At 50.1% G+C, this 17,621-nt stretch overlaps 1 protein-coding gene across 1 annotated transcript in view; it reads left to right on the forward strand.

Moving 5' to 3' along the window:
• Nrx-1 (Neurexin 1) overlaps positions 1-17,621 on the forward strand; it is a 67,271-nt gene that overhangs the window by 32,934 nt on the left and 16,716 nt on the right. The window contains exons 6-12 of the mRNA XM_077682136.1: positions 91-234; positions 323-411; positions 3,412-3,651; positions 11,713-11,862; positions 13,129-13,281; positions 15,039-15,215; positions 15,902-16,016. Coding sequence (XP_077538262.1) covers positions 91-234; positions 323-411; positions 3,412-3,651; positions 11,713-11,862; positions 13,129-13,281; positions 15,039-15,215; positions 15,902-16,016 — 1,068 coding nt within the window. The remainder of the gene's footprint in view (positions 1-90; positions 235-322; positions 412-3,411; positions 3,652-11,712; positions 11,863-13,128; positions 13,282-15,038; positions 15,216-15,901; positions 16,017-17,621) is intronic.

Genomic DNA, 17,621 nt, shown 5'->3' on the forward strand with positions numbered 1-17,621 from the left:
TGGGTTTATTTTTAAGTTAACCTGACCTCGCGAAGCTATGCGGGTAGACAAAGGAAGAAGCAGAGCGCCTGCAGTGTGGCGCGCACGCAGGCTTCAAGGGCGTCCGGCTGCGCAGCGACGAGGCGTGCGAGCAGCGCGACCCGTGCCAGCACGGGGGGAGCTGCATCAGCACCGACTCGGGCGCTGTCTGCGACTGCCGGGGCCTGGACTACGAGGGCGCCTTCTGCGACCAGGGTGAGACCACCCGCTTCTTGGGCGGCCGGTGTCAGCCAAGTGATGTGCTAACGCTCTGCCGCCTTCTTTTTTTGCCTCCTTTGTGCAGACAAACAGCCCTCGGAGGCCACCTTCCGAGGCCACGAGTTCCTGTCCCTCGAGTCGAGCCGGGCCCCCGTGATCAGCGGCTCGGATCAGGTACACTGTCTTCACCTCCACACCACGAACTAGTTCACGCCGCCAGGCTCTTTTCCATGACACGTGGTGTACCACGAGCCACACAGTCGGAGCCTCCCTTTTACTCTATGGGTGGTATTCGTTGAAAAGTTTAGCTGTCAATTTCTTCGCTTGGCAACACTGTAAACGGCCACAGACATGGCCGATGCGCCACGGACCGCGCGGACATGGCGCGGCTTCGGCCACTGCGCCCGCACGCCGAAGAAAAAAAAAAAAAACACCGGCAAGCGTCGTCTGCTCCCCTTCAACCCGATTCTCAACGGTGATGCCAACAGAGATGTTATTAATCGCACTGGCAGTGGACTCGAGGCAATACTTTGCTTTGCGTTCGGTGAGGTAGAATTTGTAACGCACGACACAGTCATGTGCTCAGCGCGGACAAGTACCGCTAATGCGCAGAGCCCGATGTGACCAGTGACGCCGCACTCACACGGTTGCCTGCATGCGTGCCTCGCCAGTAAATACAAGCAATACCGTCGATGGGGACGAATATGCTTTATTGAAGCCATAAGATGACTTCGGGTGTTCATCCTGGGCTGGTCCCCTACGTCCGGGTTCCCTCCGGTCCTCCAGGCTTCATCCGAAAAGGATATCAGCCGGCGCTGACCCTCTGCGTCCGAGGTCCTGATGACCGTCTCCCAGGGGTTGGGGTGACTTGTCGTTTCCGATGGTTGGGTCAGGCGAGGGCCATCTGGCAGATGGTGCCGCGGACCTGTTGGCAGTTGGGACATGAGGGTGGGGTAGAGCTGGGGGTATAGCATCTCATACCGCTGTCAAATGGCAAATCTAATGTTACTCAAAGTGAATGACATTAGCGGTTAATATCATCCGGTTTGGCCGTGCGGGTGTACACGGCGAAAGAAACGTCATTTGAGAGTGATAGCAGTGACGATTAGCGGGCTCGCAAAACCGCAAAATTATATTTCAAGTGCATCTACAGTGTTTTCACACAGAATAACATTTTAAAACAGAACAAAAGATTATTTGTTAAATAAAAATAATACATTCACCGGTTTAGGGGTCAACAATAGACATCACAAGCTGAAACAAGTCCGCAAAAAATCTGTTTAGGGTAGCGCGCGCGTTGGGGACGAGATTTTCTTTTTTGTCAGTACTTGTTTGCCTTTCTTTGCTTGAAAAAAAAAGCATAAATGGGAAAAGATAACTTCAGTGACAGTTTTTAGAAACAGTCTTCCTTGGTTTATTACTGAGCTTTCTTCTCTAATGGCGCGCCACTGCTGTCGAGGCTACTCATTTGACTGCTGAATGAGCTACCGAAACTCTGCCAGCCGCTAAATGTCGCTCGCCTCAAATGTCTTTCGGTATTCTCGTGTAGCACAAAATTAATGACATTTGCCTTAAATGTCATTACTCATTAGATATGCCGGTTGACAGGGGTATCGGTCTGGAAGGTGTTCGGTAGGAATTCGCGTTGATTTACTACGACATAGACAATAGAGAGCTATACCAACGTGGAGAAGCGGTCCCGGTGCGGTACCCGGTACATCTGAGCATGCGCACAACTTGCTTTACCGCGTCTGCGCACGCGCAATGGCACAGGTCGCCTACTGGGTATCGTACCGGGAGCACTTCTCCGCTCTGCTATAACTCTCTACACTCAAACCTCGTTATAACGTTACGGGGTATAACGAAATAACCATTATAGCGAAGTAAATAAAATTTCCTTCGAAATATTCGTAAAGAACCGTGCGTTTGCAACCTCGTTGTAACGAAGTAATATTGACCTGTCAATGGATATAACGAACTGAATTAGTCTCACCCTGAAAAAAAACCCGACCGCAGTGCGTGAAGTTTCCCGCGGGGTTCGACACTCTTTCGTCGCGGCTGCTTTAAAACTCCCGCATCGACCTCACGGCCATGCGCAGCCACGCCACGTGCGGCCGAACGAGCCATCCCCACTGCTCAGCCAGCGGGGCGGAGCGGGAGGGCGGGCGGGCCGTGTGACTTCAGTGAGAAGCGGCGCAAGGTGGTTTCCCTCAATACGGCGTAGCCGACCGATGATATGGTTGCAGATGTCACAGGACAAACCGACACAAGCGACGACGAAAATGTCGTGGTCTTCCATGCACACACGTTCGACGTGCCACCGTCGACGCAAGAACTCGATGCGGTCGACCTTCTACACCGTTTCTTCGGCGCCCATGGCGACGGCGAAAAGGGCTGCAACCACTGAAAGGCCATCCCTAAAAAGGAATGGTTTCGCTTGCAGTGTCCGAAACAAACAAAAAAAACATCACGTACTTTTTAAATGCAGAGCATTTCAGTAACTCACAATGTCACCCGCGTTGACGTCCGTCGTAGTCCACACCGTCGTTGTCCGCACCCCTCCCCCTACACTACTTAAAAAAAATACTATCCGGCGCCTGGTTTCGATCCCTCGACCCTGCGGGCGGAACGCAACGTACATGGTGCTCTACCCACTGCGCCACAAAGGCGACACAGAATGGGAGGCTACGAACGCGCCTTATATCCTTGACTCATTCAAACTACGTCAAGAAGCTGCTGATACAACGCATTCACTACCACCAACTCCCCAAACACTAAACGTTAACGCAATACACCCACCCCCTATGCGACGCATTTACTCGAGTCCCCCTTGCGGGGAGATGGGCCCAATTTTTTTTCAGCCGTGTCTAGCTGGCAATAAAATAGGACATGTGCGCATTGAGCAAGCGGTATGTTGGTCTTCTATTCAATTTCCGGCCCATGCGTGGTCGCGTATACGGGTAGAGTGGGCCACCAGGCGGTTTCCTTCTTTGCATGTCCATAGTTGTGCATGCAACTGAGCACACATTACCGTAAACTGTTATAATTGATATAACGAAATAATGAATACAAAGAAACAATTACGCGTCCCCTTTAACATCGTTCTAACGAGCTTTGAGTGTAATTAGAGCGGGAGTAACGGCAGCTCACGCGTCTGTGTCGCCGGCTGTGCAGGTGTCACTGCTGTTCAAGACGCGCCAGGCGAGCGCACTTCTGTGGCACAGCGGCCGCGGCGGGGACTTCATGCAGCTCTCCCTGCGGGACGGCGGCCTGCAGCTGTCCGTCAGCCTGGGCGCCGGCGCCCTCGAGAAGAGTGTGCGGCCCGCGCGCGTGCGCTTCGACGACAACCAGTGGCACCGCGTCGTCGTGCACCGCAAGGTCCGCCATATGACCAAGACCACCAGCTTCTACCACGTGAGTGTCACACCGTCGACGCGCGAACGACGAGTTTATTCCATGCACGCGTCGCTGGTATACGTGTTCCGAAAAACATTGCATTTGTGCATCGTCGAGCCATCGCCTTCATACCATCCCGCAAGCTTCTTGATCCATGCATCGCCAGGAAAACCGCCATCTGTTGTGGTGCTGCCGTTCCGTCTAATGCCGTTCTTTTTAACGCGAATTTATTCCCGGATACACGAAGATTTCGCTGGCGTCATATCCGTCACGGAAGTGACGCCAGCACAACGAAGCCAGCGTCCTGTAAAGGTGCACCCCTGCACACAGGGTCTTCTTGCGGGGAAGCAACCTTTAGCACTATAGAGTACGTTATACTTAGGGTTGTTCGTGTTCGGGTTTTATATTTTAACACGAAATTGCTTTAGGCCGGGATACACCAAGATTTCACTGACGTCATATCCGTCACGGTAATGACGCCAGTACACCTTTGCCGAAGTGACCCGCCAGCAGGATGTCGCTCGCCAAGCACATCCGCAAGACAGCCGCTGACCTGCAAATGATGCTCCTTTCACTGCAGATTTCGTTGCACATATCACTTTCCTGTTTTACCGATTCCTATGACAGAAGAATCGACCACAGTTTTTTTTTTATCAGGGGCGAGCCCCTAGGGGCTAGGGCTGTTGGCGGCTCCAGTCATCGTCGTAGTAATCATAGTTCGTATCATGTAGTCACGGTAATAAAACACCGGGAAACTCCTTTACGCCTCGCGGTAGAACGTAATGCGTATAAAAAAGCACCGAGACACTCGTTTACGCCTCGCGCCGGCGCGCTTCGTAACGCGCACTAAAAAGCACCGCTACTCTCGTTTCCGCCTCGTGATAGAGAGCTTCGTGCTTCTAAGACAGGAGGCTTTTACAGTTATCTGCCTCTGCCTCCGAATGGTTTCAACTCCGTTGGAAAAAACGCCAAGGCGTCAAGAATACACTTATACGAAGCGTATAAGTGTATTCTTGGCGCCTTGGCGTTTTTGCTATGGAGATGCTTATACACTGCATGCTTCGCTACTCGCCTATTTTTCCTAGGGACCACTGGATTGTGCGAAGAGATGTGTCTCATCTCCTACTCGGATTCTTGAGTCCACAGGACTAAGTGAGGTGTGGTGACATAGCGGGTCTGTTATTTTAGGACTAAGTGATGTGTTATGACTTTGAGAGATTTGATATGGTATTGGGGAAGATTAGGCGGAGCAATTGCCGGCAGCTATGCAAGGCTAAGTCCGCCTTATTCAACAATACTTACTACTACTACTACCTAAAAGAAAGAAGCTGTCGTCAGCACTGACGCACCTGGACTCATGGCGGTCATTCTCGGAGGAGAAGATTCTGTGTCACTGGCCTTCTCTGTCATCCGCTCACAAGGCGAATAAGGAACTCTTCCGCTTTCTACGGGCAACGAACTTAAATACAGTAATACCTCGTTAACTCGAAGTAGTAAAAACCAGGAAATATTTCGAGATAAGCGGATTTTCGAGATAAGCAAAGTTACGCGAATTGCCATGAAATATCGAGTCCTCTGCAAGAAAGGCCTACTACTTACTAGCTTTTAAACAGCGGCCTCCAATCTTGCTTTTCGTGAAGGTTTGAAAGAGAGAAAAAAAACACGAGACGTTCACCGGCTGGGTTTTGTGGCACTGCAATTTTACTTAGCAGGAAATTACTGCGTAATGTTGGTCTGCTTTGCGGTCGCACTCGGGCAGTCCTCTAGCTGCTTGACGCATTGCTATAAGCCGATCTTCCCCGCCGCTGCTCGCCATTGGGTTTTTTCCGCACGACACACCTCTATCTTCTAGTACACTGCACCCAACGTTTTTAGATTAGGTCTAAAAACGTTGGCTGTATCTCTACGAATGTCTCTACCGTCACATGACGTGCCACAGGGTTGTTTGACGAAGTTGATATGCGTTTAGGCTCAGACCTCACGTTCGGGGAATACATCGGCTTTATGGCAGGCGCGGCTAAACGAGATCGAGGGACTCATCGGGCTAATCTCGTGAAACGATCTGCGGCGGCGGAATTTTTGTTCCACTCTCCGTCCAGATTTTGAGATATCCCCAGTTTGGCCCAAAACTACTTCGAAATAAAGGGCAACAAATACATGGGACATGTAGAAAATGGTTCGGTGCTGCGGAAAATTTCGACTTAGCCGATTTTTCGAGATATGCGAGTTCGAGTTAACGAGGTATTACTGTACCGGACTATAGACTGGAAGCCTTCAGTCGCAATCACTGAACTTGAACATTTAGTGCTTCAGCGCTGGGCATGCCTTTCTGCTCCAACTTTTCTCCGTTCTTTCCTTTCTCTTTCTTGCCTACTTTCCCTTTACCACGTGCAGGATAGCAAACTAGGCTCTAGCCAGGTTAACGTTCCTGCCTTTCTTCTACATCCTTTTTTCCTTCCTGCATGCTTCCACCCTCAACAGGTTTCACGCGTTAGTGGAGATTGCCCGGGGATTTTTAACACGAAAGTGTTTTATTCCTGGATGCACGAAGATTTCGCTGATGTCATATCCGTCGCGGAAGTGACGCCAGTAGAACGAAGCAACCGGCCTGTAAAGGGTGCACCCCTGCACACAGGGAGTTCTTGCGGGGAAGCAATCTTGTAAACTAAAGAATACTTTTTACTTTGGGTTGTTCGTTTTCCGGTTTTATATTTTGACACGAAAGTGTATGATGCCGGGTGATACACCAATATTTAACTGACGTCATATCCGTCGTGGAAATGACGGCAGCACACCTTTGCCAAAGCAACCCGCCAGCAGGACGTCGCTATCCAAGCACACCCACAAGACAGCCGCTGACCCGCAAATCATGCTCAGCTGCAGATTTCGCTGCACATTTCACTTTCCTGTTTTACCGATTCGTATGACAGAGGAATCAACCGCAGTTTTTTGTGTGTTTTCGGTTGCTGTCGGGCCTGAATACCGTCTAGAAAACGGCGCATGGTAGCCTCCGCAGCTGCAGCCCTCAAACATATCCCCGGTGTGCTCGCCCGCACAGCATGCGGGACGCACGAGGGATCCCTCGCCGTTATAACACGCTTTCCATAGGCGGTCTTAGTTCACATAACGTCGCTCTAAGCAGTGAAATAGTCAGACGCCAGCTGATGAGAATGGTGGGTCTGTTTTGTCGTGGACAGATTCGCAGTCGCTGTTGATTGTAGGCATGTGGGGCAAGTTATCGCTACCTGCTCCTGACTGTGGCAGGACCCAGCAGCGGTTACTTTGCGGTAAGAATTTTCTTCCGTCTACCAATGGCAGTCGTTTGCAGGTTTAAAATGAAGAAAGTCTCGTAACGAGACTTGGCCATGAAGAACTTAGAATGATAAACTACTTTTTTTGATTGGCTGTCACTATGTCTGGCATCGATTCTTGAAAACGTGCAACACCAGAAAGGGATAGTCGCGTGCAACTGGGGTACATTTTGTAGCGAGAGCTACATTGGCAGAGGTTGAGCAGTTTCGTGTGGCTCCTGGAGAGCCGTGCTGCGCATGGGCGAGGAGCAGTGCCGTCTCTTCGCGCACAGCTGGCCCGCCGAAGCCGCCGCTAAGGGGGCTAGCCACCTTACCGCCGCCGCTGCGACTAAATTGGATTCGATTGGATTGGATTGCATTGGATTAAATTGGATTGGATCGGAAATCGTTTTAGCAGCAGTAAGCATGATAATCAACTGGTCTATAGACAGCCAGGAAACCTAGGAATAACTGGCTGAACCTTAGCTCACGCTACGTATATCCTGGCATAGCCGAGCTAAGCAACTGCTAATTTTTTGAACAGAGGGCGCTTTAACTTTACGGGGACAAACAAACATTCGACGTACAGAACGAGCGAAGCGTAGCGTACGCGTTCCGCACATTGAATATTTGTGCGCTTGTCCTCTGTACGCAAATTTAAAGCGCTCTTCGTTCACGAACGTACACTTACTAGCCCAACATCAAGCCTTACCGAAGTTAGTGAACTAGTGGGTTTCCTTAACAGCCTTCTTGCTTTTTTTTTCAGTTACAAGGTGTGTAACAACGGAGGATCGGGGCCCTCCTTCTCATAGTAGTAGGAATTTCTCGATGGCGGCGGGGGTGGTTATCATCAGTGGGAATAGCGCGAGATGTCAGCTATGCGTATTTGTTTTGCGAAATACAAAAGCGTCCGTCTATTGATGTGGTCGTCGGACGCTCCGGCATAACCGTGAGAAGGCTAAGTTTGGGCCTTTACTCTGGATTTCAGTGACATTTGCTGATGGTAACGGTTGCTAAAATAGGTCAAAGGGCGAAACAAAAAAAATTATTTTGGCTGCGAGCACAGCCAGAGTACCAGAATTCGCTCTATGTTGATGATACGAGAAAAGGTTCAAGAAAGAATCGGCTTGCGGAGTGCGCCAGTGACACAAAAAATGAAAAAAAAAAAAAAAAAACATGCGAGGTGCGAAGCTTCTCGACCGGGTCACGCTTTCTCAGAGAAGGCCACCGCAAATGGACACGCTCCCACGGGAACAAAACCTGTCGCGGACGCCAGGTCGGCGGCTCAGGATAGTGCCTTCCTATACGGCCCGACCTTTGAGCACCACGCTTCAGCGCGCTTTGCCAAGCTTTGCGGCCTGGTGTCGGGTAGCCGGCGGGATGCTTTTGCATTTGTGCGAGTGAGTGAGTGAGTGAGTGAGTGAGTGAGTGAGTGAGTGAGTGAGTGAGTGAGTGAGTGAGTGAGTGAGTGAGTGAGTGAGTGAGTGAGTGAGTGAGTGAGTGAGTGAGTGAGTGAGTGAGTGAGGTGAGCTAGCTAGTTAGTTAATTAGTGATGTTGTTAGTTCATCATTGAACATTTTAAGCATGAACTGAAACAAGGACACAGGAATGTGATTGTGAACCGCGTTTTTACGAAACGGAAGTGCTTCTCAGATACCGTGATCGCACAAGAGAACTTGTCGAAGCGTTCCAAATTCAGATATATAGTTCGGGCAGCGTCAGCCAACCCTCTTTCAGCGTCTCTGGGAATGGAGTGTTACTTCTTAAAGAAAGAGGATAGATACGGGTGCGAGGGGTTTTCTTTGTCTTTTAACCTACGGACATGTGCAGCGGACACACGTGCCTGACATTTGAGGTCCGAGGGGGTATATATGTGTTTAATTTGAAAATAAAATTTTTAGTTTATAGTAAGCGCCGGTGTCATCCCTTTCAGTTGGAGCTTAAATTTTCGATGATGCATGTTGGCCAACTAGCTCGTCTCTCCATTTTATTTCAGTTACATAAAGAGAGGGAGGGAGAGAGGGAACGGCAGCTAAATAACCCTATACAACTTGATAGAAACGAAGTTAGTTTTATTTGTCGGCTGCAAAAAGCGACGCCGAAGTATTAGTTTTCCCGGTGACGCTGTCAAGAGTTTGGTGGGGCCTTCGGCGCTCGTTCTCATGTGTGCAAGTGCCCTTAACCATGTGAAGCGGTATACATCGGGGCGTCAGTGTCTTTCGTGTACTCAAGGGTATTCGCACTTCCCTCATGTGCCCATCGTCCCGATGAGGTGGAATAATAACTCCCAGGTGGTTCGCACTAGGTTGCACTGGGTCGTCGGTTATAGTGCGACGAATTGCCCTGCCAGGGGGGGGGGGGGGGTACCGTGTGAGTTAAATGGCTGCCAGGAGCAGAAGGAGCGATGTAGCGTCGTATCTCCTAGGGGCAGCCGGCCGCGCAAAGACGCGGTGTGCGGTATATATTGTCACGTAGACAAAGACGACACAACTGTCTTAAAGGGAAAAAAATAAGTTTACTGAACTTGTGCTCCCATAACAGCTCAAATATTACACAGGCGGCGAAGCAGCAGTGAACAAAGTGACGTGCGCAGGCGAGTGTCGGCGAATCGAAATACCACGGTGTCTGATCTGCGGGAATTTATCTATCGGCGCGAGTGTTTCTCGAACCGTCGAATTACATCCAGAACACTTTAGATCGAAGAAGATTATTCTAGGCTGGTGGCGTTAGTTCAAAACACTGTCCGGCGATAACACGCGCGGCATAAAGAATGAAACACCCGCTTCACTTGACCCAACACAGCCGTGCGCAGCCGGTCGGCAAAAACAAGACATAAATAAAGAAGCCCAATGCATTGTTCGCGACAATATATACAGGGTGTCCCAGCTATCATGCACCAAGATTTTTAAGAAGAGTAATGGCGCTGCTCGAAGAAAACCTAGCGCATAATGTTTCCAGTACAGTGGAGTAGCGGCCGGTAGTTTTTTCGTTAATGAGACTTAATTGTAATTAATTATGTAACTCGAGAAGTACTGGCCTAATCTTTAAAGTGTCGATGAGGCACTTGTAGGTACCCATGAGATGCATCTAACTGCGTTATTTTCAGTGGTGAACTAATTGCGTACTCATTTATTCTGACTGATAAAGAAACCCCGCGAAATATGAAAAATACCACGTGACGGCGTTTCCGCGCGCATCATAAAGCAGTGCCCTCGAACAGGCTGCCGGTGAATGACCCAGAATGAAATAAAGAAAAGCAAAACAAGAAATCGCGACCAGGTTTGTGCCTTATCTGCCACACGCGTCCCACAAAACTGGCTGTTGCTGCTGCTTCCATGCGTGCCACTATCAAGCTGATACTCTGTCTCTTCGGGAGTTCAACAGGCAAAGCAGTTGCTTTCAGTCAGATCATTTGAGCGCGCTGGTTTATGATGCGCGCGGGAGCGCCGTCACGTGGTATTTTTTTTATATTTCGCAGGGTTTCTTTATCAGCCAGAATAAATGAGTACGCAATTATTTCGTCGCTGAAAATACCGCAGTTAGATGCCTCATCGATAGATGCCTCATCAAGGGCCTCATGGATACTTTAATGATTAGGACAGTATTTCTCGAGTTAGATAATTGATTACAATCAATTAATTACATCTCATTCATGAAAATTTACTGGCCGCTACTACACTGTACTGGAAACACTATGCAGTAGGTTTTTTTTTTCGAGTAGTGCCATTGCTGTTTTTTTTTTTTGAAATCTTGGTGCATGATAACTGGGATACACTGTATATAGTCGCAGTAGGCGCGCTCAAGCCGGGATGATCTCCATAGTATGGCAAAGGCTGCCTACTCTTGTGAGGGATGCAACACGGCAGGCCTGATACGGCAGCCACACAGAACCACAGTACTCCAACTGGGGAAGCACAAGCGGGGTAAACAGCGTATATGTAGGACATCAGACCCGGCGCTGCAGGTGGCGTACTGACAGAAGGCAAGGAGACAGGGCGCCCGGGCAATGATGGCACCAGTGTGCGCAGTAAAGGTGACACGGCTGTCAGCGGCGACTCCTAGCAGCTTGGTCCTTCTCGCCGGCGCAAGCGTCTAGTCAAGTATCTTCAATGGAAGGAAGTCGGGGTTGGCTGGTCGGCGTGCTGTACAGTCTATAGTGCCATTAGAATGAATGAATGAATGAATGAATGAATGAATGAATGAATGAATGAATGAATGAATGAAATGTTTATTGAGAACAACAGGTGCAGTTGTTAGGGCACCCGCCCGGTGGAGGGGATCCTTAGTCCGGGATCTTAGGCCTGGGTGCGGCTGGTTGCGCGGGCCCTTTGCACCTGGTGAAGCTGGAACGTAGGGTCCTTGCTGGTCAACCGAGCCGTCCACTGTTGTATGGAGGGGTTGGGAATTGGTTGCAGGTCCGGTGTCTTTTGGCACTTCCACACCTGATGGTATAGGGTACCGGGCGCTGGGCAATAGTTGCAGGTGGCTTGATAGTCTGCTGGATAAATGGCATAAAGAAGGGTACGGTGTGGATACGTGTTAGTTTGAAGTCGTCTGAACGTTGTTGCTTCATCCGTTGTGAGTTGAAAGATGTACTGCGAGCCGATTACAATCATGCCAGGAAACAATTCTGTGCAATTAATTTTGCAAGGAACTTAAAGACAGTGAAGCGAAAATGTGATGTTCTCCACCAAATGACCCTGCCGTGCTTGTATTTTTTTCTGTCAGCATTTATTCCCTTCGTCACTTGCAATGACTATTCACTGTGCTCCCTCTCTTCCTGCCGCAGCTGTCCATCACGGCCGACAACGTGTACACGGAGCGCGGCTCGACGGCGGGCGCCTTCTCGTTCCTGGCCAGCAGCGAGCTGTTCGTGGGAGGCGCCGACGCGCCGCTTCCGGGACCCAAGAGGCCTAACTTCGTCGGGTGCCTGCGAAAGGTGCGCACTCCTCCGCTCCGCGATTGCACCCCTGCTATGCGCCTTCTGCGTGCCTTGGTCGCCGACAGCTGTACCTGCATGATGGAACCAAGCGCGTAAGATACGACGAAAACGAAGAGGTACAAAAAGTCCACTCAAAAAGGTCGCGGTACTTACTAACAGAACACTAACGAGTTACTTGTCCCAGTATAAACAAGGTACTTAGCGCCTTTACTAACTGGTCATGCATAACTTAGCGAAGAGCTACGCGTGACAATGTGTATCTTCTGAGCGCGCAGCACGGCATAGACACATTCAACACGCATATATCACAAGTAGACAACGAGCAAGAATTGAGCAAGAAAGCGAACGGGATGGACGAGGAGAGCGAGTATTACTTAGTTACCTTATAAATACATCTGATTTCTTGCTTTTATAGCCAGCAGCGAAAAGTCGTCTCATAGAGTCGGTGGGCTTGTCGCAAAAATGAAATATTTTAGCGATATCCTTAGAATTATGCATTTTAATCTGCGCGTATACAAGTCAGCATGTAGATTAGCGAAAACGTTTTAATCGTGATTTGGAGTGGGAAGAGTGCTGTAGTTATTATGTTCAATAATTCATAGAATTTTGTACTATCAGTGAATGTTAGGCAGCAGTTACTAAGTGCACGGTCTAGATTAGTAACGGTTGCACACTTAGTGGCAGTGCCTGCGTACCGTTCTGAGGGGGTAGTGAAGTTCGTATGGAGTTACTAAATACAGCCATTACTACCCTTTTACGAGATTTTTTGTTAAGAGTGGTATACACGACGACACACTGTCCTATCCTCTTTTTTCCTCTCTGTTTTTGACATCTCTTCCACGCTTCGTTCCATCACGCAACCATACTGTTTCGCCCATCTTTCCTTGTTATTGCTGTACCTGCAGCCATGCCGAGGAAGTTTTCTAAGCTTTAAGCCACTAGGCAGAAGTCATCGTAAAGACTTTTTCGGAGCGAATGTAAAATAGCGTGCAGGGTGGCGAGAACACCGCCATAAAGACCTGCGATTGTTCCAAGAGCAGCTTCGGAAGAAACAGCGCGTGTCCTGGTACACTCATTGACGAAGAGACGTGGTAACTCTACCTTTCCTTTAGGTTTCGGCCATTGGACAGCAGTCAGCGTATAGATGTTTGCGGCGGAGTGTGTTTGGGGAAGGACACCGCCGTCACGACCGACCACCCACCCGGAAGGAGGAAGGGCAAGTTGCCTGGTGCGCGCGTTGACAAAGAGACGTGCCGTGCGCAGGTGGAGCTGGTGGCGGACAGCCTGCAGCTGGACCTGATCGACCTGGCGCGGTCGGGCAACCGGTTGGTGCAGGCCCGTGGCAACATCCACTTCGTGTGCCAAGAGGTGGACGCCGCCGACCCGGTCACCTTCACCACCAGGGACTCCTTCCTGGTGCGTGCATACCTACCTCTCCCTTGTATACACGCGCCCCCCTGTGGCTCCTGCTGCTGCTGCTTCTGCTGCTGCTGCTGGGTTAGGCTGGGGGGTCTTACTGGAAATGAGCGGGAAGCACCTGTGAGGTACCTAAGCCATCTAGCTGTCTTACGGTGCACTTCGCACCGACTGAGAGCGGCGTCTTACAAAAATGAGACATTACTCATGCGGCAAGCGCTTTATTTATGACTCTGCAGGAGAATACCGCAGAACTCTCAGTAACGTTCGTGCAGGAAATTGTCAAGAATAGCCGTATCGTTGCAGTGCCTGGAATACACTACTTTTAGGCCATGTAGTACCATTGCACACACGGCGCCGCCGTCTCGCGTGCACAGTGACGTCTCGTACACCTGCCGATTTGCAGGCTTGGGCTACTTCCTGACTCCCACGAACTGATGCAACCATTCTTTGCCGTCTCCTGCTTAAAGTCACTTTCTCAAATGCTTACTCCTATTTGATTGGAATGGCAGACAGTGACGCGTGTGAAGTCTGTGACACACCAGAGACCATACGCCATGCTCTAAGCGAGTGTCCATGTTTTTCATCGGCAAGAAGGCAACTCTCCTCAACTTTACGGAAGCTGGATTCTGGGCGGTCGTTCTCTGAGGAGAAAATCCTGGGCCTCTGGCATTCTCCGTCATCTACGCACAAGGCGACAAAACTGCTCTTGTGCTTCCTAAAAACAACAAACTTGCACAGAAGACTGTAGCCCAAAAGCCTAATCTCTATGAAGTCGGTGAACTTTATCGTCTATAGTGTCGTAACGCTAGAAGCACCTCTTTACACTTTGTCCTTACCTTCCCGTTCTTTTACTGTTTTCATCTTTTTTTCCCATTGTTACCTTTCCCCACATGTATAGGATAGCAAACTAGGCCATAGCCAAGTTGACATCCTGCCTTTCCGTTGCCTTGATTCCTTCCTTCCTTCACAGGGCTTAAAGGCGCAAGAAAAAACGCGGACACTAGAAGAGAAAAAACAACCAAGAGAAACGAAGCGCCAATGAACGAGCGCGTGAGCACAATTGGGCTGTACAAAGCAAAGCTGGAGGACACTTGTCTGACCACTGTAAGCAATGCAAGTGTGTACCAAGGTTGGAGCAGACAAGATTTCTGCGCAGGGATAGCGATAGGCTTGAAAGGGAAATTATGGAAGCGTTCTTAATCGAAAAAGCGGGTAAGGAGTGCGTCAGCAAGCCATCTGTTGCCCTTTCAGCAACAGAGATTGAATTCCTAATAAGCGAATACAGTGGTGACGTCATGTTTGGATAACATATAAATGCCGGTTGTTTCTTTAATAAATTTTAGTTGGAAGTGGAGCTTCGTTTGTCTTGGTTGTTTTTCTCTTCTAGTGTCCACGTTTTTTCTTGCAGCTTTAAACCCTGTGACCATGTCGAACCAACTGGCCCACATTAAGCTATTGCTAGTTCCTTCCTTCCTTCTTCTTGGCGGCGTATGCGTGCAATGCTGCAGTGACGTTTCTTGGCTGGCACGTTCTACGCGCCCCTGGCTGACATCCTTTAAGTGGGAAAGTTATAGCCTAAGTCAAGCTGACCTACCTGGAATTGACCTTGTTTCTGGCCCGCGGTGCTGCGGAAATTCGGGTCGGATAAGCTGGATCCACTGTGGTTTAAAGCTACATTGAACACTGACAGTAAATCGGACGTGTGTGTCCACGAGGCTGCAGCAGGTCCCTTCTTCTCCTCTTGCGCGACGCAGGCGCTGCCGGGCTGGGAGGATCCGCGCACCGCGGGCGCTCTGTCTGTGCGGCTACGCACCGTCGAGCCGGACGGGCTGTTACTGTACGCCAGTGGCGCCCAGGGGGACCTGGTGGCGCTGGAGATGCTCGACGGTCGCCTCAGGCTCATCCTCGACCTGGGCTCGGGTCCAGTCAAGGTATGCCCCCTTCCCCTCTGAAGTAGGGTGATAAGGGGGGGGGGGCGGAGACGACAGCACTCTTCGCTCTTGGCAGCAACAAAATTCTGTGGCGCGTCCGTCGCCATTAGTTGGTTGCATCTCGGTAATATTCCAGCTATCCACGGTATGCTCCACAACAAGAATGCAGAGGTTTGATATCGCTGGTGCGGACAAGAACGAATCGAGTGGACACAAACAGGGCGCTGTTTGTGTCCACTCGCTTCGGTGGTGGTGGTGGTAAGAACATTTTTATTGTCACGGAAACAAAAAGAAGAGGCCGAGGTGAAAGCAGCCTATACGTCGTATGCCGTTGCTACCATTTTTTCCCAGTCCAAGACTTTGTCCTGGGTTGTAGACTTTGAGCTGCGCATGGCAGCCACCCACTGCTAACACATAGTTATTGGAGGGATTTAGAAGGGGGCAGTTTGGGGCACACCACTTCACGTGATTCAGGTCATCTCTTTCAAGGCAGAAGAGGCAGGGGGAGAGTAGGCTGTAGAGGGCAGAGAGGATGAGGTGCCTTAAGACTGGGGTGGGAAAGGTGCGGGTATGCCCCGAGGTGCGCATGTCAGAATTTCCGGTCCATTGTCGCGGTGTCGAATGAAAGATCGGGGCATTGCGTGCGACATGATGAGCAAGCCTGTCATTACGTTTCCTCCCCGCAGGTGACGAGCGAAAAGCGGTTGGACGATGGCCACTGGCACCACGTGCAGGTGGCGCGCACGGGCCGCGCCGGCACGCTCACCGTCGATGACGTCGTCACGGACTTCGTCGCGCCTGGTGAGCAGGGGGACACGGCCCGCTCTCGGAGTTCCTCATACAGCTACCACAGGGAACTATATAGAGTAACCGAGGCAAAACGGGTACAGTTCCTCTATACAGCTCCCTGCAGGAGTAGAATACATAGACTGAACCCGTTTTAGCCCTGTAGCACCCCGAGTAGCCACTTCCGGGTTTGCCCGATATGTGGAGTAACATCACCGCCGCCTTATTGGTACCATAGAGTTTAATGCTAATAGATCCCAGAGGAAAATCTGTCGCTGCAGTCGCGGGCCGCCGTGTGCGGCGGAATTGCCGCTAGCGACGTTCCTCGCCTACTTGGCTTAGCTTGCCATATGGCTTTTTTTTTGTCTCGAAGCCAAAATCAACAAAACGGGGTAACATTTTTTTCTTGTTCATCGCGCATGACGCTTCTACATGATCACTGAAAAATTAGTCTTTTTGGAGGTTCAATTTTGTAATATCAAAACAGATTTGATGAAACTTCTACAGTAATATTGTAGTTTTTTTTGCAGCCAGAGCCAACTTTTCAGCCTGTTCATGAGCAATGTCATGGACAAGTGGAAAGTTCCTTCCCGGTGCACGACGGAACGCTCGCTGAAGCGCGGCTACCCTGGACAGTGTCGCCCGATTTCCCTCTAGTATATATTAGTATGACACTCTATGATTGGTGCGTACTAATCGACTTTTAGAGGTAACAAGGATTGTCGTCGATGTCTAGAGAGAGAGAGAGAGAGAGAGAGAGAGAGAACAAATATTCATCGAGCAGAGGCTGATGTTATGGGCCTTGCCTCGTGCAAGGCATTCCCATCCCTGGATTCCTTGTCTTCCACTGGCTGTCCAAGCTCGTTCGGGTCACCATGTTCGATGCTCGGACATGTGCATCCATCGGTACACTCGTGGGCGAGCTCGTGGGTGAGCTTTACAACCTGTGCCCGGGTCACAAGAGATTGGGCCTTACTCGACGTGATGTTCCAGCACATGCTGTCGTCTGTGGTGGTTGACGAGTTACGTTTGTGTAGTAATCTAACAGCGGGCTCCTTGCGAAGCCCTTTAAAGTATTCCTACAACGAAAGTGTTTTATGCCTGGAAGCACTAAGATTTTAGTGACGTCACATCCGTCGCGGAAATGACGCCAGTACAACGAAGCAAGCTGCATGTAAAGGGTGCACCCCTGCACGCAGGGTCTTCTTGCGGAGAAGCACACTTTAGTTCTAAAGAGTACGTTATACTTAGGGTTGTTTGTTTTCGGGTTTTATATTTTAATACGAAAGTGTTTTATAGCTGCTGATCCAAACCATAAAAAGAAAATTACTCGCAGAATAACCATGGGCTGGGCTGCCTTTGGTAAGAATTGCGACCCCGATTCCTATGACAGAGGAATCAACCACAGTTTGTTACGTAATTGCTGTAGCCTGCACAGGCCAGAGGGAGCACCGCTGGCTCAACACACCCAAGGCCCATTGTTCCGGTGAGCTGGAATGTGACTAAACTCGAAGCACGGTTGAAAACCACTCTTAGTTGTTAATACAATGGTTCCCCTCGATTATCAGTCCCGGGACGTCCACGGACTACCCGGGAGGCGATCCGGCGGCGCTTGTTTTT

The sequence above is a fragment of the Haemaphysalis longicornis genome, unplaced genomic scaffold (genome assembly GCF_048455015.1).
Source record: "Haemaphysalis longicornis isolate Haplotype H1 unplaced genomic scaffold, Haemaphysalis longicornis Haplotype H1 scaffold_8, whole genome shotgun sequence".
Taxonomy (NCBI): domain Eukaryota; kingdom Metazoa; phylum Arthropoda; class Arachnida; order Ixodida; family Ixodidae; genus Haemaphysalis; species Haemaphysalis longicornis.